Raw genomic sequence first — 21,205 nt, 5'->3', positions numbered from 1 at the left:
GTAACTGGCAAAAAGGAGCCTTGGTATACTAAAGCAATAGCAAACGCAATAGCATTTGCATTTCTATACCACTTAAAATCTGCAAGTCAATTGCCCCCAACAAGCTGGGTACTGATTACCACCCTATGAAAGGATAGAAGGCTGGGTCAACCTTGGAGCCCTGTGGGTGTCGAACTCACAAGCTTGTGGCTGCAATACTGGCATTTAACCATTGCGCCACCAGGGCTCCCTAGTGGTTGAGTCCAATTTAAGAGGTTCTTGCAGTTTCTCAGGAAACAATATTTTGTAACTGTATTGTTGGATCTAATGGTAGCTAAATATCCATTGTATATAATTCAAAATTAGCTACACTTGGTAAAAATTACCACCTTTATTACATGGTTATTTTTACCTGTGAAAAGGTTCATGCTTCAAATTGTTTTGTACCTGCCTACAAAATCCTGCTTGGTGCAGTGTTTGAGTGCCTGCGGCATCTTTGCTGAAAGTCAGTGTGGTGTAGTGATTTGAATGTTGGATTGTGATTCTGGAGACCACGGTTCACTGGTCTCTGGATTTTCTTGGCAAGATTTGTTCAGAAGAGGTTTGCCATTGCCTCTGAAGCTGAGAGAGAGTGACTTGCCAAGGTCACCCAATGAGTTTCATGGTTGGGCAGTAAATCAAACCCTGCTCTCCAGAGTTGTAGTCCAGTGCTCACACCACTACACCCTGCGTTAAAACAGTCTGAAATGCAAAAAAATTAAAAAACATTAAATACAGTTTACTTTAAAAATTGATTTAGAACAATTAAATGCACAATAAAATCTGTTTTGAGAAAAGTGCAAGAGGCACATTTTCTATCAGGCTTTGAACATTTTGGTATATAAATATTTTAATTAATAATACTTAAAATATTCAGGCTTAAGTGAAAATAGAGACACCCACACACATTTTGTAAACACCAAAGACTGCACTTCTGAAGGAATTTTATATTGCTGCTCTTTCTCCCATTTTAAAAATTTCAACATCAGTTCCTTTGCATTCTGTTATATAACAAACACAACGAATCTCAAGGACAGTCTTATTCTCTGAACTGGTTTTCATGTCCTTTTGTTTGTCTCTTACGAATGTTACCTTGACTCTTTAAAAAATGCAATAAAATAAAATTCTGATTTGTAAAAACAGTGATGAAAGGGAATAACTTCTCTACCAATCTTACCAGTAATTTATGTATAGTGAAGGTAATTTTAACCTCTCTCATGCTGCCTTCAGACATCACAAGAGTTCATTGATAAGCTGACAAAACGTGTAGAAAAATCTCCAGAAGAAACAGGTGGTTTCCAGGAGGCCCCACTGGCTTATGATGCCATCTGGGCACTGGCTCTTGCACTTAACAAGACCTCAACTGAACTGGTGAAAAAGGGACTGCGCCTTGAAGACTTCAATTACAATAACCGGACTATTACAGATGAGATCTACCGGGCACTCAACTCTTCAGCTTTTGAAGGCATCTCGGTGAGTGGCTCTCTACATCTGATCTCCTGAGCGCACGAGTTGGATGGATACAGAATGCCCATAGTCTACAGCAGGTCTGTTAATAATCTGTTCTATAGAGCCTAGAGCTGCACAATATACATAATCATAAGGTTGCAAAATATGCCTATTTTTGCTTAAAGTGGATGAATTTGCATTCCCCTTCCAAGCCTACTATTGTAATTTTGCAGGCAATTTCAAATGGGCTTTCAAGAAGAACTGCTGAAGCAGGAAAAAAGAAATTGATTGTGTCTTCCTGCATGGCAGGAGGTTGGACTGGATGGCCCTTGTGGTTTTTTCCAACGCTATGATTCTATGAAGTGGGAATCAAATACTGTACTAGCACAGAGTATATGGAGAAGAACAAACAATGAGAGATCCAGGCTGAGCACAAAAACCCAGCTTCTTCTACCTGTGATTCTGGGTGCATCTACACTGTTTCACAACACTTTAAGTGTCATAGCTCCATCCTATAGAATCTTGCACCAGCACTCTTTGGCAGAGAAGGCTAAGACAATAGCAATAGCATTTACATTTCTATACCACTTCATAGTAAACTCAGCATTTTCTAAGCGGTTTACAATGTGTAAGCCAATTGCCCCCAACAAGGTGGGTAATCATTTTACTGACCAGGAAAGGATGGAAGCCAGAGCCCTAGGATCAAACTCACAATGTTGTGGCTGCAATACTGGCATTTAACCACTGTGCCACCAGGGCTCCAGAGAAGGCTAAAGACCTTGTAGAACTACAAATCCCAGGATTCCATAGGCTGGAGAGAGGTGTTAAATGGCATTGTTTCTACAGTGGAGACAGCAATAGCAAGTACATTTCTATACCCTTTATCAGTGCATTTAAGCACTCATAAGTAGTTTAAAATGTGTAAACTAATTGCTTCCAACAAGCTGGATACTCATCTTAGCCACCTCAGAAAAATACAAGCTTGAATTGAGTCTCCCTAAGCTGCTCTGACTCCCAGCGTGAAAGAAAGGCAAGGATATAAAGTGATGGATGATGTATGGATGTGAATACAGGAGTTTTTGACTGAGGGTTCCTGTATATGTTCAGACCTGTCCTCATAACACTGATGGCTATATCCTTGAACTACTGGCTTTTGTTTTGGGGTATTTCTTAAAAGGAAAGCTGAGATTTTCACAGTCCTTGTGTCTACCCCAGAACAGAGACTCAGGCTCAAAATGTGTTCATTATTGCAGTCTCTCAAGGGAAGGAAATGCTACTAGAGTAGATTATATCTGTAGAGGATTCAGTCAGATTGACCACAACCTTCTCACTTCTGATCTATTACCAGAAGGGGACAGTGGAGGTCCAAGACTTAGTGCCTACCAGTGTAGATAAATTTTGTATTAATATACTCTCCCTTTTCTCCTCAGGGCCATGTAGTTTTTGATGCCAGTGGCTCTCGTATGGCCTGGACTCTCATTGAGCAACTTCAGGGTGAGCAAGAGTCACTGTTTTGTTGAATGTGCCAGCATGGTTTGTTTGAAGTTGTTTGTTCATTTGTTTCCCCCTTTCTGCCCCCATTTTGCTGCTATTCATGCTATTCACTTTAGCACAGGGTGGTTCATATTGTGCATGGCACTCTGTAGTGCTGTGATTGGATTGATGCTGTTTTATTCTTTGAGACTATGGTGTGCTCTAACCATGCTGTACCATTTATAGCATTATAACAGGTAGAACACATTTATATGTGCTCCCACTCCCATAAGAACCCAGAGGCCTTGCAACCCCTGAAGAAAGAAAATAATGTTCCAGGAAGTGTGATTCACTTTGAAACCAGAATGAACAGCCCACATGTGCCTTGTTGGAATTGGTGGAGTAAAAAATAATTGGCCAGTTCTGGTTTCAGTAGGACATTTTCCCAGGACCCTACAAAATTACCTGTTCCTGGTGTATAGTTTTTCTTAACCCCCTCCCCATAACCATTACTGCAGGCCAAATTTATTATTGTTGAACTTGTTGAATATCAAAATCAGGATCATCCATGCTATAGTATTTCCAATTTTCATGTATGGTTGCAAAAGCTGACAGTGAAGAAAAGTGACAGGAAGAAATTTGGTTCATTTGAAATGTCATGCTGGAGGAGAATCTAAAAGACAAATACATGGGTCTAAAAGCATATCAAACCTGACTGCCAAAATAATAAGTGAAGTCCTTTTTGTGAATTGAAGTCCTTTTTGTTTGAATGAATACATCATAAAATGATACATTTTGGAAAGACAACAGTTGGTACCGTGGAAGGCGGTACAGTTTGAGTCTCCCTTGTTCAGAATTCTGAAATCCAAAATACTCCAAAATCCTAAATTATCTACATGTGTGGCTGGGACAATGACATCTTTGCTTTCTGATGGTTCAATGTGCACAAACTTTGTTTTGTGCACAAAATTATTCGATATACTGTGTATAAAATTATCTTTAGGCTATGTGTCTAAGATGTATACCAAACATAAAAGCATGTTTAGACTGGGATCCCATCTCCAAGATATCTCATTATGCATATGCAAATATTCCAAAATCCAAAAAACTCTGAAATCAAAACACTTCTGATCCCAGAGAAGGGAGAGTCAACTCTGCACACTGAACCATCAGCAGGACTGTTAATGAAAGGGGCTTATAGGGGTCTCATTAATAGGTTTGCCATAAGTTGAAGCTGACTTGATGGCACTTAACAACGATTGCCATGCTATACACGGGATTATTGCATAGGCATGCAAGATACTCATTTCCATCCTCCTTCCTGCAGTGTCTGCATCACCTACAAACCACAGCCCTGAGTTTACAGGACTTGAGGACTGTTAAGAACTGAGGGTTCTTGGAAGTCTCTCATTTATAGTTTTGCTATAAGTCAAAGCCAACGTGACAACAAATAACTGCAACAAGAAAATAGACAAGTGGGCAACTTCAGTCTTGCACAGTCTTTATTTTTTAAACTAGAACCCTAAGATCTAATACCTAGGGCTGGTTTAAAAAAAGATACACTTAGAATTAAAGAATTATTTCACAGAAAATGGTTATGAGCACCTTAAGTGAGTGCAGCTTATAGTCCTTCCACAACAAAATCAAGCACTGTTTTCTCCAAGCTACCTTAATTTCAACAATATAGTGTTGGATAGGGATGAGAATACTGTTGGCCCTTGTATCCACAGATTCTGCATCCAAAGATTCAACCATCCACAGCTTGAAAATATTTTAAAAAATAAATTCCAAAAAGCAAACTTTAATTTTGCCATTTTATATAAGGCACACCATTTTACTACGCCATCATATATGATGGAACTTGGGCATCTACAGGTTTTGGAGTCCTGGAATCAAATTCCAGTGGTTACCAAAGGCCCAAGGTGCTTTTGTTTCTGCCATTGTTAAATAATTGGGAGTTGAAATTCGGAGATTTGCCAGAACATCCAGAACCAGCTTTACTCACTATCGTTCCAATAATTCATTCCATCCACCCACACAATCCATTCTTTGAATCCACTGTCTGAAGTATCTTTCTCTATCAACAGAGGGCATCTATAAGAAGATTGGGTATTATGACAGCACCAAGGATAACCTCTCCTGGTATGGCAATGAAAAATGGATCGGTAAGAGACTGACGGGGCTCCTGTTGAGGGGAAAATATGCAAATTAGAATCCATTTGTTACAACTCATAATGAATCTAGACTGCTTGTCAGTACAAGAAGTAGCAATAGTAGCACTTGCTCATCTCATAAATCATGAAGGGCTTATTGATCCAATAATGTGAATTTTACTTTTAATGTGAAGGCTCCTGGGATCTGATCCAGGCAAGGGCTTTTTTATTTTTATTTTTTTGAGGGGAAGTGCCCTGCAGCAGGTCCAGGGGGGCAGCAAAACTGACCCATGAACTCAGAGTTTTCCTATCGCTGGTCTTCAGTTGGTGGTTGAAGACATACTAATTGGTTGGTGACAGAGGAAGTCCTTTGTCACCCAGTGCATAGTTTAATTGTTGAATTCACTATCATAGGATATAATATTGGCTGCTGATCTGGATGGTTTTAAAAAGGGATTGGACAAATTCACTGAGAGTCAGTCTTTCAGAGACCATTAGTCAAGTGGGCTGTATATCTCATGTAGTATCAGAAGCAGTAGTGTATACTTCTGTATGTCACTTGCTGGGAAACACAAGGCAGAAGATGGAGTTGCACTCATATCCTGCTGGAGGAATTCCCATAGGTAACTGATTGGATGTTGTGTGCAGAAAATGTTGAACTATGGTCTGATCCAGCCTGGTTCTTATTTGGACAGTGGCTTACCTGTGAAATTATATTATCAAAGCAATCAATAGAATGTTTCTTAGTGATATTGAGAGGAACAGAGTACAAAGAAAGCAAAGGGTTAGTAAAGGACGCCACACATAAAGAATGTTAGAGATCTGCTTCAGTTTTGTGTGTGAAGTTTCCATTCTTGATATGGCAAAAAGGCCACTCGTTTGTAGGCATGGTGGTTGAAAGTTATATGAATATAATAGCTCCACTGTTGTATGGCAAGAGCAGAACAGCAACCCCATTCACCTTGGAAAATATTTAAGGCATGTATTAAATTAGAATAAGAATAAAATCAATTAATTTGAATTCTATTGCTGGAAAAGAGTGCTAAGAATACTTTGGACAGCCAAAAAGACAAACAAATGGATCCTTGAACAGATCAAGTCTGAAGTCTCCATGGAAGCCAAGAAGATCAAACTGAGGCTATCGTGCCTCAGCCACATCATGAGAAAGCTTGGCTCATTCGAAAAGACAGTAAAGCTAGGGAAGGTGGAGGGAAGTAGAAAGAGAGGAAGATTGTGTATTAGATGATTGCACTCTATTAAGGAGATCATGGATATGAATTTGCAGGATCCTAAGGAGAACAGTGGAGAACAGGGGGGCTCGGAGTTGTCTTATCCATAGAGTCACCATGAGTTGAGGTTGACTTGAGGAGTGTTAACAACAAAAACAAATTAGATCAAGAAGGAATGGTAAGCCACAAAAGTGTTGAACTATTCAGGTTGATGGCCACACAAAAAAATTGCCTTAAATCCCATCTTGGGAGCGAAGCAGGATATAAATCTAGTAAACAAATAAACCATATATGTGGTGGCCTCAGTGGCTCAAAGTGGACAACATAGATCCTATAAGTCTTGAGCCTTATAGGATGACAGAGGGAGCAGGTAAAGAAAAGTTATAAATATAATATTTCTAATCTAACTGGTAGAAAAGAATATGTGGTAAATAGCTTGCCATCATTTTTTCTCTCATACCCCCCCCCCATATTTTTCAGGGGGTTCCCCACCAGCTGACTACACCAAGATCATCACTACCTTCCGGTACCTCTCCCAGAAGCTTTACATTTCCGTTTCGGTGCTATCCAGCATAGGTATTTTATTGGCCATCATCTGTCTGGCCTTCAACATCTACAATGGGCATGTCAGGTAGGTGATGCTCAGAGGGCTGTATCTGAGTGGCAGATATATGGTTTACATGCAAGAAGGTCTCAGGTTCATTTTCTGATATCTCTTGGTTGGGTTGGGAATGATTTTGATTGGAAACCCAGTATAGCCAGTGCCAGTCAGTCTAAAAATGGTGTGGGATACTTATCCTGCTTCCCACCTGCCCCCTTGTCTACTATAATGCTAACTACTTCCACCTATCATCCTACCCAGAAGATTATGAACTTATTTATTTATTTACTCATTTATTGTGGGACCTCAAGGTGGCTCACAGATAAAATTGGTCTCAAACTTATCAATATAATTACATTTTATTTAATAACAACAATGTAAAATTACTTCAAAAAATACAAATGTTAAAAATATAAACACAGCACACATCCCAGTAAGAAGCCTCCTTGAGAGTGATTACATATTAAAAGCCTGCTTGAACAAAAATGTCTTTGCCTGCCAGTGAAAGGAAAGCAGGAAGAGGGTCAGCTTAGCCTCCCATGGAAGGGAGTTCCAGAGAGTGGGAACAGCCACTGAGAAGGCTCTTTCTCCTTTCCTCACCAAGTGAGTCTGTGATGGTGATAGGACCAATAGAAAGCCATGCCTTTATGATTTTAAAGCTCTGGCAGGTTCGTATGGGGTACAACAGCCTGAATCCCCACCCCCACAGCAGCTAACATGGCCAGTGGCCCTGCTGGCTGGAAGTTTCTAGGGGCTGTCATCCAAGAAAGTAACCTTTCCAGGCTCTGTGAAAGAGCTGGACTAGCCTTCTCTCTTTACTTCACTGACTGCATGAGAGCAGCTCTTCTTCTTCATCTTGACCTCACCATAGCACTTGAACTACAGGATGGGTTTTAGACAGGAGACCTCATTCTTTTGTACCCAGTGACTTAGGAATAGATGACAGCTTGGTCTGGACCTTTTGAGATACAACTCCCCCCTGCCAGCTTCCCACATCACCCTGGTGAATCTCTGATACCTTTCATCCTTTCACAGATACATCCAGAACTCACAGCCATACCTCAACAATATGACAGCTGTGGGTTGCGCCCTGGCACAGGCGTCTGTCTTCCCACTTGGGCTGGATGGTCTTCACATCAGCAAAGAGCTCTTCCCTTTTGTTTGCCAGGTACATATGGAGGGGGGCCGTCTGGAACAAGCCATTTGGCAAATTTGGGATTGGATACAGACTTAATTTTTTCTGGTTTTCTACTTTTCCTCTGGGACAGATTATTTTCAAGCAGAGACAGGAATCCTCCCTTTTGGGGATGCTCTAGATCAGGATTTTTCTTGCACCAAACAAGGAGTTGGACCAGGGAGCTTACAAAGACCCCTCCAACTCTATGTTTCAATGGCAGAAGTGAGAAGAAAGCTAAAAATTTGGATATTGATTGGGTGCCTTTTTCTTGGGGGAGAAAAAGACTGTATGCTTCTTACAGATAAATTATACAAGAGTTAAAAAACAGCAAGAAAATATAATATAAAGCAGCACTTTCCCACCCTGCCAAGAATGAACCGAGATGAGGTCCAATAAAGTGAAGCTGACTCTTGATAAGATGGAGCTTCTGTGGATTGTTGGTTCTTGGGTTTGGGAATTGGGTGAACTACTTAACCTGGATGGAGTAGCACTTTCCCTTCAGGAACATATATATATAGCATGTGAGTACTCTTAGATCCATCTTTGGCACTGGAAACCCAGGTAGACTTCGTGGTTCAATATGCTTGGGGCCAGCTCAGAATGGACAAACAAGGATGGCCTATCCACAGCAGTCCATGTAACGGAACCACCCAACTAGACTACTGTAATGTGCTCTATATGGTACTGCCCTTGAAGATGGCTGCTGTCACACTGCAGAATTAATGCCGTTCAACACCGATTTAACTTTCATCGCTCCATTCCATTTAATCCTGGTATTTGTAGTTTGTTGTGGCACTAGAGCTCTGTGACAGCAGGCTAAATATTTCTCATAAGTACAAATCCCAGGATAACATGAGCCCTGGTGACGCAGTGGTTAAATGCTGGTACTGCAGCCACAAGGTTGTGAGTTTGATCCCAGGGCTCCAAGGTTGACTCAACCTTCCATCCTTTTGTAGGTTGGTAAAATGAGTACCCAGCTTGTTGGGAGCAATTGGCTTACAGGTTGTAAACTGCTTAGAGAGTGCTGAATTCGCTGTTAAGTGGTATAGAAATGTAAATGCTATTGCTACCATGACACTGAGCCATAGCAGTCAAAGCTGTGTCAAAAGTGCATTAGTTCTGCAGTGTGTCAGGAGCCGATGGTTCAGAATCCAAAGTTGGTGCAAAATGTGCAAATGTGCAAATTTTTTTTTAAAAGCTTCACTGTGGATAGGAGCATTATATGAAACACATATAACATTGATTTAAAAGGAATCGCACTGGTTGCCATATGCTTCCAGTCTGATTTCAAGATGTAGTAATGACATTTAAAGCCCTAAAAAACTTGTGGTCCCAGTACTTGAAGGAGTGTCTCTTTGTATACACATCTGCCCAGTGTTTAAGGTCTGCTGGAGGGACCCTCCTCTGTTTCCCATTAGTCAATCTGAGGACATGGGATAGAGGCTTCTCTGTTGTGGCGTCCAGTTATGGAACACCTTCCCCTTGGAGGCCTGATCAATGCCAGTATTTCTGCTGCTTGGTGCCAAGTAAAAACATAGTTGTTCCTGAAAGCTTTGGGGTTTTTACAAAAAGCCTCTTAGGCATATTGTTTTAATTCATTTTAAACTATTTTAATCTGTCTTTTGATTCAGTTGATTATTTAATATGTTTCTAGCCTTTTAGAATTATTTTAATTATTCACACTATTTTAAATTTATTAGATTGGTTTTATCATTCCCCACCCTGAGGTCTTTGAATAAAGAACAGGATATAAATATTTTAATAAATGTTAAATAAATGCATTAATCAATTAATCTATATTTAAAGATTGGTCAGTCACATCCTATCAAATGCCTGGGAGCAGAGAAGTGTCTTAACCCAGCCCCAAAAAGATGATCATGTCAGGGCCAGTTATGCTATTCCAGGGCTTCCCTCATTGCACTGTGTGAGACTCTGGATGCTTGCCCCAAAGTCCTCTCCTGATGGACTGTGCATTGTTGTTCCTAAGCAAAAAATTGTGCTACCTAAAGAGAGAGGATCTGGTTTTTTCTCACTGAGGTCTTTTACTCTGACTTGTGCTGCATCTACACTGTAGAAATAATGCAATTTGACACCGCTGTTAGTACTGAAGCTCCATCCCATGGAATCCTGGGACTTGTCATTTTAAATGGTCTTTCACCTTGTCTGCCAAAGAGTGGAAGTGTTTCACACAACTACAATTCCCAGGATTCTGTAGGATGGAGCCATGGCAGTTAAAGTGTTGTCAAACTGCATTATTACACCTTGAATGGTGCTCAGGGGAGGAATAAAAATCCAAACTAAGCTCAAACTCTACTCCTTACTGTTTACAGTGGAATACATTATAATCACTTTCCTTGTCATTTCACAGCTTTTTCAAAGTACAGCATAAGGGTATTTATTATTTCACACAATCAAGACTCTTAACTTCTGATAAGAGAGTCATTGTGGGGTAGTGGTTTGAGTGTTGGACTAGGACACTAGGAGACAATGGTTTGAATCCTCGCTTGGTCATGGAAACCTCCTGGATGATCATGGGCAAGTCACAGCCTCAGAGGAAGACAAGAGCAACCCCTCTTAAAACAATTTGTGGCAAGAAAAATCAGTGATATATTTGCCTTGGGATTGCCATAAATCCCAAATGATTTGAAGGCACACAACAGCATAGGAGATTATCGCACGAAGCTTCACTCCCAATTTAATTGTGGCTTTTTAACAACCAAAACAGCAACGCTTCTTTTCACATAACCATGTAATTGCAGCTTGATAACAGGTCAGCAATGAATTTTATCACACACTGTTTTGTTCAGCCATTGCATTCAGAATTCACTCATCAGCTATCTGAAATTTAATTCACTTACGTATGCATGGTTTTGCTTAATGGTAAATCAGTCCGGCACTCCATTTTCCTCATGGGGAAAAAGTTTCTCCTAGTGAGGTAAATTAATTTTTTAAATAAAGATTATTTTTTTACTTTCCTAGATGGTTTGGATATTTTTTGCATCATGGAAATGTATTTTGGTTGCTCATTAACGTTATGCGATTATGGCTTTTAAAGAAACAAACAAACAAACAAACAAACAAAAAAGGAGGCTTAGGAAAGGCTGCTGCTTTTGAGAAATGAGCCAGATACTTCTCTTTTCAGCAGTACAATGGCTATGATTGTTCAGGGACAGGGAGAGAGAGATCATCAATCTCCAAATTACCCTGCAAGGATTTATCACACACATCCACAATAATGGGTTAACTGTGTGAGGGACAGGCTATTCACAGGATTTTCCCATTCATTAAAAGTTGCGGCAGAAGCACAAATATTCATTAAAAGTTGCGGCAGAAGCACAAATATGCTACAGGGCAGCTACTGCCCAGCTGTGAGACGGTGCAGTAGGACCCTACCATTAGAGTGAACATCCCACTTCTGTCCCTCTATCAAAGAGCAGTGTGATAATCTCCTTAAATTACCTACCCAATGTGATACTGATAAATGTATTTTACCAGTGATCACAAGTAGATGGCAGTCTTAAAGCTACTGTTAGAGAGTTGTTAGTGGCTAGCTAACAGCCGTATCCCAGCTGATAATGCAGAGACCATGATACAAGTTAGTTCTGATTTTCACTCCACTGCAACATGCTGTAGCGGGCATAATAATACTAAAATATATTGAAGAGTTGTTGTGTGCTTTCCTGTCAATCTCACCATGACTCAAACCTATAACAGAGAGATAACCAGATTAGGGGTTGTCATATGGCACTCTCTTTCTGACCCTAAGCCTGCAGTATTAACAGCAGACTGTGCTGCGTGCTTTCTGCCACATCACTTCCAACCTCTGATTTTCTATCAGAATAAATAGTGTTCATTTATAGTAGCAGAGCTATTTTTAAATGCTTATTTTTTTAAAAAAATCATATGAAATAATTCAAAATTTTGGGGAAAAAATCTAGAACTCCTCTCTTTTATTGTTTGTTTGGGGCGTGGACATTTCTATGGTCATCTCTAACCTGCACACCAGAAAGATATTTTGAAATTATTTCCTCCATAGTGGGATAGGAAACATTTAAAGCCCTAGCTGTTTTGCACTGCAGCTCCCATAATATGGGCTGTGCTGAAGGTTGCACACTGAAATAGTTAGAAGGCCAAAAAATCCCCATTCTTGTTCCTTTTGAATCCTATAATCATTTATTTAGATAATGGTGTGCATCACTCTGCTTTATTTTTATATCTCTCTGGTATTGGGGCCAGATGAAAGGAAACTCTGTCCTGCAGATTCTGAATTGTGGAGAATTTCTAAAGATCATATACTGGCCAATGCCTGTCATCAAGATGGGCGAAGAATGAAAATTGAAATGCTGGAAACAAAGGATCAGAACTGGGAGGTCAGGGATGGTGGGAAGGAAACTGGATTTTTGGAATAAAGTAGCTATTATGGCAGCAGAATGGAGGAGTAGTGAAAGTGTAGAATTAAACTGTACCACACAGTTTTTCCTTGCCCACTGCACTCAGTCCCGGGTGATTTTGCCCAAGGTGGAAGAAAACAATATGTGGCAAGAGCACAGCTTCTCCCTCTTGCTTATCTATTCTGTATTTAACCCCACCTCTCACCAAACACCCCTACGTTCTATATAATGCTGGAAGCAACTTGACTTTTAGTATACAGGTATAATCTCCCTTATCTGAAATGCTAGGGTCCAGAAGTATTTTGGATTTCGGATTTATTTAGGATTTTGGAATACTGCATTTGCATACATAATGAGATATCTTGGAGATGGAACCCTAGTCTAAACACAAAATTCATTTATGTTTCATATACACCTTATACACTTAGCCTGAAGGTAATTTTATAATAATACGTACTTTTAATAATTTTGTGCACAAAACAAAGTTTGTGTACACTGAACCATCAGAAGGCAATGGGGTCCCTATCTCAGCCACCCATGAAAACAGTTTTGGGTTTTGGAGTATTTTTGATAAGGGAGAAGCCACTCTGATAGGCTTTAGGGCTGAAGGGCGGGGTATAAATACCATAAATAAATAAAATAAATTTAATAATTTAAAGTATTTTTGCTTTGCTATTCTGATTTAGGGGGAAGACGCATTAAAGTGGCTAGCAAAGAGCATAAGTAAAGCACACATTTAACCCTTCTCACAGGTATTGGAAAGGAAACCCTTAACACTTTTCTTTAGACTTTGTCCAAGCATACATTTCACAGACCTTTTCTCTCCCATCCCCTATAGCCCCACCACTAGGCAATAGACAGATTTGCACAACTTAATTGAATTTCACCCAAGTAGGCCAGAGTGGTATAATGGGCGTTGGACAACGACTGGAAACCAGGGGCCCATTCACATTACCAAAAAAATCGGTTCTGAAACCAATTCAATCACGTGAAGTTCCTACTCACCCCGAATCTCACACAAGCGAATCCAGGGCTTGCACACCCGTTCCGTGTTAAATGGCCCCTAGCGCGGGTCTTTTGAAATCGGCGCAAATACCGTTTCTTTTTAAAAACCCTGGGTCCTGGGAATGAGAACTTGGCCTCGATCACGATCGAGGCAAATTGAGGGAGGGATTTTAGGTCAGAGGGTGGGCAAAGGGCAAGGCATTTCCTCCCCTCATCGGAGGGGAGGGGGAGGAGGAAAGAGCCCTGGGAAGAAGGGAGCAAGGGAAGGCATTCTTTAGGAGCCTCTTTTCCCTGCATCCCCTGCCCAAAGCCCTCTGTCGCTGGGCATTCCTTCCCTTGCAGGAGGAAAATATCAGGTCATGAACGGGGCTCATGTTTGTATTCCACAATGTATGTTACATTTTTAACAATTTTTTTTTGAGCGCACATGCGCATGGTTTCTATTCCAGAGGCAGATGGAGCCAGGCTTGCACTTGCTTTCTGCAGAGGGAGAAGCTACAAATGTTGCAAACAATCAATGTTACATTTTTAACAATTTTTTTTGAGCAAATATGCGAATGATTTGTCTTCTTGAGCAGATACAGCAACGGAAGCAAAGGGAAAGCTAATGTTGCTTTTAAAAGCATTAAAAAAATGCATGGCAATCCCATCCTTTGCCTGGGACAGGGGCAGATCTGACCCAAAAGCCCACAGGTTTATTAAAAGAGAGAGAAAGAGAGAGAGAGAGGCATCTCTCTCCCTGCTTCAGCCGCTGAAACCCCTGTGCCTGGCTCTTTAAAAAGGGAGGACACTTCCCCCGATGCCCTGCAAACGTCACCATGACGATAGCTTGATTGGCAGCAGCCAATCTGCAGAATGCATTCGATTTCTGTCAAAATGCATTCGATTTCAATTTGTAGTGGGCACTTGCTAACGGAGCGATTCGGGGGAGGGGCATCTGGATCATCCCAGTTCCCTCCATGTCTTTTAGGCCAGTATGAATGGGGCCCAGGATTCAAATTCGCACTGGCACATAAAAACCCACTGGTCACACTATACCATACACATAGGTTCATTCTCTACTGAAGCTCTGTGGGAAGGGACGACAAATCTTAGACATGGTGGAAAAGATATGGCAGTGAAGAGCATGCTCTTACTGTGCTTTTTGTTCCTCTCCCCCCCCCCCTTTTTCAGGCTCGGCTATGGCTCCTGGGTTTGGGTTTTAGCTTGGGCTATGGCAGCATGTTCACCAAAATCTGGTGGGTGCACACCGTTTTCACCAAGAAGGAAGAGAAGAAAGAACGACGGAAGGTGATGTGTTTGTCCTCTGTGTAAAAGTGGTCATATAGAGAGAGGGCTTGGAGATTTTCTCACTGGCCTTTTCCTTAAGAGTTTTTAGCTGTTATAATGTATATACAGTATGTTGGATTGGTGCTACAGAGAGATAAAGGCAGCAACATTCTGCTGAGGGGATGATGGTAGTTGAATGTGTTCAGTTATGGGCTTTCGGGTTTTCACAAGATTGTCATCTTCTGTTCCAGAGAAAATTAATCTGAAATCACCCCATACCACCTCATTCCACTCTGGTAATCACAAGGGCAGATTAGAGTTTTCTACTCTACCACACCATTTATCTTTTGTGTGTGGTGAGTGTGCCCCAACTCCTATAGAGAAAATCATTCTTCCCTTAAATCCAGTTCAGGGAGGGTGAAAGGAAGAAACCATTTCCCTTGCATTCCTGATGTCACCATTCCTGTGGTGCATTTTAATGAAGTTATGCTAATTTTTGAACCACATGTAATGATGACTGACTCATGTACTATAAATATACAATAAGTATATAGCTGATATGGACTTCTTGATGCTTATTGTGCATCCGGTGCCACTGTTAAGGCTATTTTTGCCTTCTTCTGTTTTTGGTCTGTCATTACTACTTGAAATATTTTATTTATTTTTTGTTTATTTAGTGACAGTCAGCAGCAAATTGTCCCCTCCGTCCATGGAGTCTGGTTCTTCCGGTCCCACATTAACCCTTGGTTTTATTCACACATTCTTTTCTTTTGTTTCCCGTGTGGTGAATTTTAGATGGTAAGCTTGTCAAGTCAGGGATATATCATGTTATACAATAAAGAACCATGCGAACTGATGGCACTGTATCAGTAATTAGCAACAATACCTCAGTTAACAAAGTGGATGTGCTCCTGGGCTTTACATCTTTAATATAAACTGTGGTACTGGATGTAGAAAGAATAGGAATAGGTTCCTACACCACAAAAAAGAAGAGCAGTTCAAAATGTTTCAGCAAAACTTTTATTCAAAACTAACATTATGCACCTGTGAAATGAAAAAAAAAACCTAGGTCAGGTAATCCTTGTTTAAGTGAACAAAAAAATTTGAAGTTCAAGATGCCAGCTACAGATGCTGGCGAAACATCAGGAAGAAAATCTTCTAGAACATGGCCACATAGCCCAAAAAAACCCACAAAAAATATTTTAAAAATGAATCTTCTACTAGAGACCACTTGAAAGCTTTTTTAAAAAATGCATTGCAGGATTATTTTTTCCTTCCAACATCCTCCACTTTTCTTATGATTTTCATTTTGGTGGAAAAACTTACAGATCCATGCTTTTTCAACATAGCTGGTGAGGCAGGCTCATCTGCTTAGAATCATAGAATCATAGAATCATAGAGTTGGAAGAGACCACTAGGGCCATCCAGTCCAACCCCCTGCCATGCGTCCCCCTTGTGTTCTGTTTTTCTATTCAAACATGATCAGTAAGTGATTCTGGAGGCATCTGTTTACCTTACATTTTGTATGTTAAGTGCCCAGAGCAATGGTAGTATCCCCTAGATTAGAACCTCATTCTTTCCCAGGTCAAGCTTTTATTTCATTGTTTACTCTAGACATTCCAACTCCAAACCATCACTGAAAATCTCTCTTTCTCCAGCCCTCCGTTCACCATCAATTAAAAGAGTTATGTGTCCATCTATTGTATTTTAATCTGTTGTCCCATACCTCAATCCAGAGAGAAATATGGGTAAGAAATTATCATCATCATCATCATCATCATCATCATCATCATCATCATCATCATCATCCCAAAGCCAGTGCAGCTAGGCAGAAGACAAGAAAAGGCTAGGCTGGGCCAGGCAGAGCCAGGCCTTTGTAAGAAGGAACCTCTTTGTCAGAAGCTTTGTTAACTGAGGTATACCTATATTTTATATTGAATAGGGTGCTAATCTAGGTAGACCATGGCTAGGCGGACCTCAGTCTAACAGAGCTGCTTGAATGCTAGGCTTTTAGTATCTCCATTGATTTCCTGATATTCTGAAATGTCTCTTTGATCTGGGTCACACTTCAGTATCTCATCTTTTCTTTCTCCTTTTCTTCTAGACTCTGGAACCCTGGAAGCTCTATGCTACAGTTGGGTTGCTTGTTGGGCTTGATTTTGTCATTTTGGCCATCTGGCAAATAGTCAGCCCACTGAAGCGTACCACTGAGGTAACAAACATGTGTGACACTTATGTGGAAAGGCTGTAAGGACCCTGCAGCTTTACCTACTTCAGCTACAGTCCCCAAAATAAGACACTCTGTATCCACGGCTTAATTTTTGTCGAATCCACAGTAGAATTCATTGTCACCCCAAAGGTGACACCTCTAGGATATGTGAAGTACCAATGAAAAGAGTGTCACTGAACAGATGCAGAGTTCCTTTCTGCTCACTAGTGAGCACTGTCAGGCTGTCCACAAATAGCTAAGGTTACGGAACAGCGTGTTCAGTCCAGAATGGCAATCATGGTTTCAAACCCTTGTTTATTTAGAAACAGACCTATAATGAAAGCATTCATAGGAGATATTGCATTCACATTAGTTGTGGCATCACTAGGGTTGGCCTCACCCAGTGCAATAACTCATGGTGCCATCCCCATTGACTTCTTCCCCTACCACACCATATAGAATCCTTAGTAATGTTTTATGCACTGATGTTACTCGTAAATTGTAATTTGCATATATCACTGAATATAATATTAATAATTGTGACATAAACAACTAGCAAAATTAAATTATACCTTTTAAATTACAATAACATACCATACATGCAAATGGGTTTTCATGTATAGATTCGTGTGGTTAAAGTGAAAATTTGGTAAGATTTGATGTTTTTAAATAAAAAATTTAAAAGGATTTAATTTTTAAAATTAGTTTTTAATAATAATAATAAATAATTTGTTTTATTTATATACCGCTATTCCAAAGCGGTGAACAGCAAGTAAGCTAATTAGCAAGTAAGCTAATTTGCCCCCAACAGTCTGGGTACTCATTTTAGCGACCTCGGAAGGATGCAAGCCTGAGTCGAGCTTGGGCCCTTTTGCTGGTCTTGAACTCGCAACCTTGTGGTTTCGAGTGAATGGCTGCAGTACAGGCATTTACCCACTGCGCCACCAGGGCTCCTATAATTAGTTTTAATTAGTTTTTGGAAATGTTTTGGTTTAAAAAAATTGGGGCCTCTCTTTTTTCCTCCCACAGAGCCTCCCCACCCCCACCCCATCTCTGTAGTGTTTTAAAGGGATGCAGGGAAACACAATAGCCCATTTGTGCCGAAAGGTAGATGTTTAGGGAACAGTGGTGTCACATCCCTTAGGGTGTCACCTGATATGGCCTGAACCCCCCACATCTACCCATCCCCACACTCCCTTAATGATGCCCCTGACATTAGATCAATGGTTCTTTTGGCAACCTGATCTTTTAGGACCTCTGGCTGATAAATGTGTACACATTTATAACCACCACCAAGGGATGGCCACAGATTCCCTCCATCCCCATTTGGTCCCTGTTGCCTGTATTTCTCCCACTCTGATCCTTATCCTCCAACTCACTTTTTCTTCTTCCCTTTAATCAGCACCCCCACAGTGTACTGTACATTTCTCTCTCCTGCTCATATTTCAGTGTCTCTCACTCTCCGTCCTCTATTCCTTTGCTCTGATGCTGTCTTGCTGTCTCACTCTGCTCCCCCCTCCACCAGCAACATATGCATAGTTCACAGCAAAAATTAACTGCCACTAGCACACATTGCAGGATAAGACATTTGCATAAGGTTCGGCTTAACCTCCTTTCTTGAAATGTAACTCTTACTTCATGTTCTGTCTGCTGGATTATTAAACAGGCATGGCCTCTCGACCACATATATACATCCCTAGTGGGGGAAAGTGTTATTAGTCCTAAGGACCACAACCTGTAGTGGCGGCCCAGAAGTGTGTACATGGACAAATAAGCAAATACACACATGTGCACAAACAGAAACTTTCCTTCCCTACTCTGTATAGACACACACACAGCACTTTTCTTAGCATTACACACATATTTCCATTTGCATTTTGGGCCAAAGGGAGGGAAAATTATCTCCTGGATACATGGGCACAAAGATTGACTACCCTCCTCACCACAGTTGGCCAGCCTTGTTTTGCAGCATGTGAATCGCCATTCAGCTCCTCTACCTGAATGTCAGATGGTGATACTGCTGCCATTTCCATTCTTTATAGGAAGGTGTTCTGGAAACTTATGATGCTTCCATGGGTATCTTTAAATTCTTAAAAAGAAGCCTCCTCTCAACCAGCTAGCCTTATGCTATGCTGCAAGCACATTGGTAGTCTTTCTCAAAGTAAGGAATGCAGGAAACTCACTTTTAACATCCTAGTTGGCATCGTAAGACTGATCTGGATGTGATACAGAAAATCCCTAACCAGTTTTGTTAACAGTTCTCCCAACATAGTCCAGAATTCTGGTAGGGACATCCGCACACATTTTTTGGGAATGCTGTGGAGGTTGGTATTTCCTTTCTCCTGAACAGATCCCAAAGGCCCCGGTCCCTCATACTGATAAGCACCTGACACCATCCCACCCAGACATTCTGGGTTTATTGGTTGGCAGGCAGGCTCAGAAAAGTGTCTAGCTATATCCTCATACCCAGATGCGATCCCCCAGGGTTCTTCAATGGTCTTAGCACTGCTGTAAATCATATTGCAGCTGCCCATGGAAGACATAGCTAGATGCTTCTCCAAGCCTGCCTGCTCCAGAAGAAATACAAAATGACCATGCAAGAGGGGTAGAGGGTAGAAAGGTAAATGGCTCAGCATGGCATAGGTCCACACAGAGATATTTGCTCCCTCTGCAATTGCTCTAAAGTTTATGGCCTCAATCCAACATCTCCACAGTGTAGCATATTGGCCATAAACTTTAGAGCAATTGCAGAGGGAAAAAATTTGATCAGAGAAACACTTCTGAGAGAACATGGGTTGTTGTTTCTCCTACCTAAATTGTTCTCCCATACTACTCCCCAAAGACATGACAGAGAAAACCTTTTTGCTTAGTGGATGTAATAACAGCTTTGGGGGTGATTTAACTCAGGGCAAAAGCACAGCAGGAAAGGCTTAAACACTATTTCCCACTGCCATTCTAAAGCATTCCTTCACATCTCAGGAAAAAGACAGGAGACTTGGGATTCTTCTACATTGATAGAAAAATCCAGCTTACCTTCAGGTTACCCCTATTTACAGCAACCAAAGGCTTGCCTAAACACATTAAGGAGAATTCAGCAGAACTCTCCACACACAAGTCTCCCTTTCAAATTCACCCCAACCTGATAAATTGAAGTATGTGTGGCCACATGGCCGTGGCTACTCCATGTTTTTCCCCCTTCCCTATACATGTGAATGTACATATTTCTGAACTCCTTCCCCCAGCCTCACCAACATTACTATGGAGCACAGTCCACATACACACCTAAATATCCAGATTTTCCACTCAAAATTGGAATTAATCCTCACTTTTTTCTCTCTGAAGTAAATTCCTGAGTCAATGAAAAGCCCCAGATTTGGTCCCACTCATCCCAAACATTGTTTGGACAGCTCACTGACAAAACTAGAAGGGACTGTTTTATTTGGGCCAGGTAGACGTGCCTCTGATCACAGAGCTTCCATGTTATGGTAGCTACAACATGGATAGCACAGAACTAGTGTTGTGAACAAAACTTAGTGTTAGTAGCAGGTGTTAGTAGTGGTCAGAGCTAATATGGTACATGGAGAGACATTTCAAACCACATTCGCCAATAATTAACCACTAACTCCCTCTTAAAAGCTTATAAGCTTCCTGATTACAGACTGGTTACTGCAAAGTTTTACAAGGTTTCATATTTACAGTTGCAAGCATTGAGCCTTTACTTCCCAAGTCCAATTTGATGTTTTGAACTTCTGCCGTCCCAGTGGCTTTCTTCTTAATCCTTCTAATATTCTATTTTTAAAGAATATATTTATACAGAGTTTGGAATATTACTTTTTTAAAAAGTAATTAGTTATTATCTTAATTCCAAGGGTCTCCCCAATAGTTAGCCACCATTGTAGCTATAATTATTCTTTCCCTTCTCAAGAATAATGCACCAGCATAAGGCATAGGATGGGCCAGCATTTGAATGATATGGTATTTCTCCTTCACCATTTAGTGAGGCCACACCCCTGTAACTGTAAAAGTAATTAAAAGTTACAGTTGTAATGCAAAGGAATAAAGTTCTCCCTTGTTAAGCTACAGCCATAATATATTGCAATTATACTCTAGTTATTGGGGGAAGGAATTAAGTACAAGTAAATAGTTACCCTAAAGCCACCAGATCCTGTCTGATTTTGGAAGCAAAGCAAAAAAGGCATAAATAGGGTGTCTGAGTGAGTGGATCATGCAA

At 40.7% G+C, this 21,205-nt stretch overlaps 1 protein-coding gene across 2 annotated transcripts in view; it reads left to right on the top strand.

Moving 5' to 3' along the window:
* Positions 1-21,205, top strand: part of GABBR1 (gamma-aminobutyric acid type B receptor subunit 1) — a 196,954-nt gene that overhangs the window by 173,681 nt on the left and 2,068 nt on the right. For both annotated transcript variants that reach the window (XM_042452359.1, XM_042452358.1), the window contains 7 exons: positions 1,249-1,491; positions 2,898-2,961; positions 5,028-5,105; positions 6,803-6,953; positions 7,959-8,091; positions 14,670-14,786; positions 16,870-16,977. In XM_042452359.1, the coding sequence (XP_042308293.1) occupies positions 1,249-1,491; positions 2,898-2,961; positions 5,028-5,105; positions 6,803-6,953; positions 7,959-8,091; positions 14,670-14,786; positions 16,870-16,977 (894 nt within the window). The remainder of the gene's footprint in view (positions 1-1,248; positions 1,492-2,897; positions 2,962-5,027; positions 5,106-6,802; positions 6,954-7,958; positions 8,092-14,669; positions 14,787-16,869; positions 16,978-21,205) is intronic.

The sequence above is a fragment of the Sceloporus undulatus genome, chromosome 2 (assembly GCF_019175285.1).
Source record: "Sceloporus undulatus isolate JIND9_A2432 ecotype Alabama chromosome 2, SceUnd_v1.1, whole genome shotgun sequence".
NCBI lineage: Eukaryota > Metazoa > Chordata > Lepidosauria > Squamata > Phrynosomatidae > Sceloporus > Sceloporus undulatus.
Note: the sequence above shows the minus strand (reverse complement) of the source record. Positions and strands in the feature narration are given on the sequence as shown.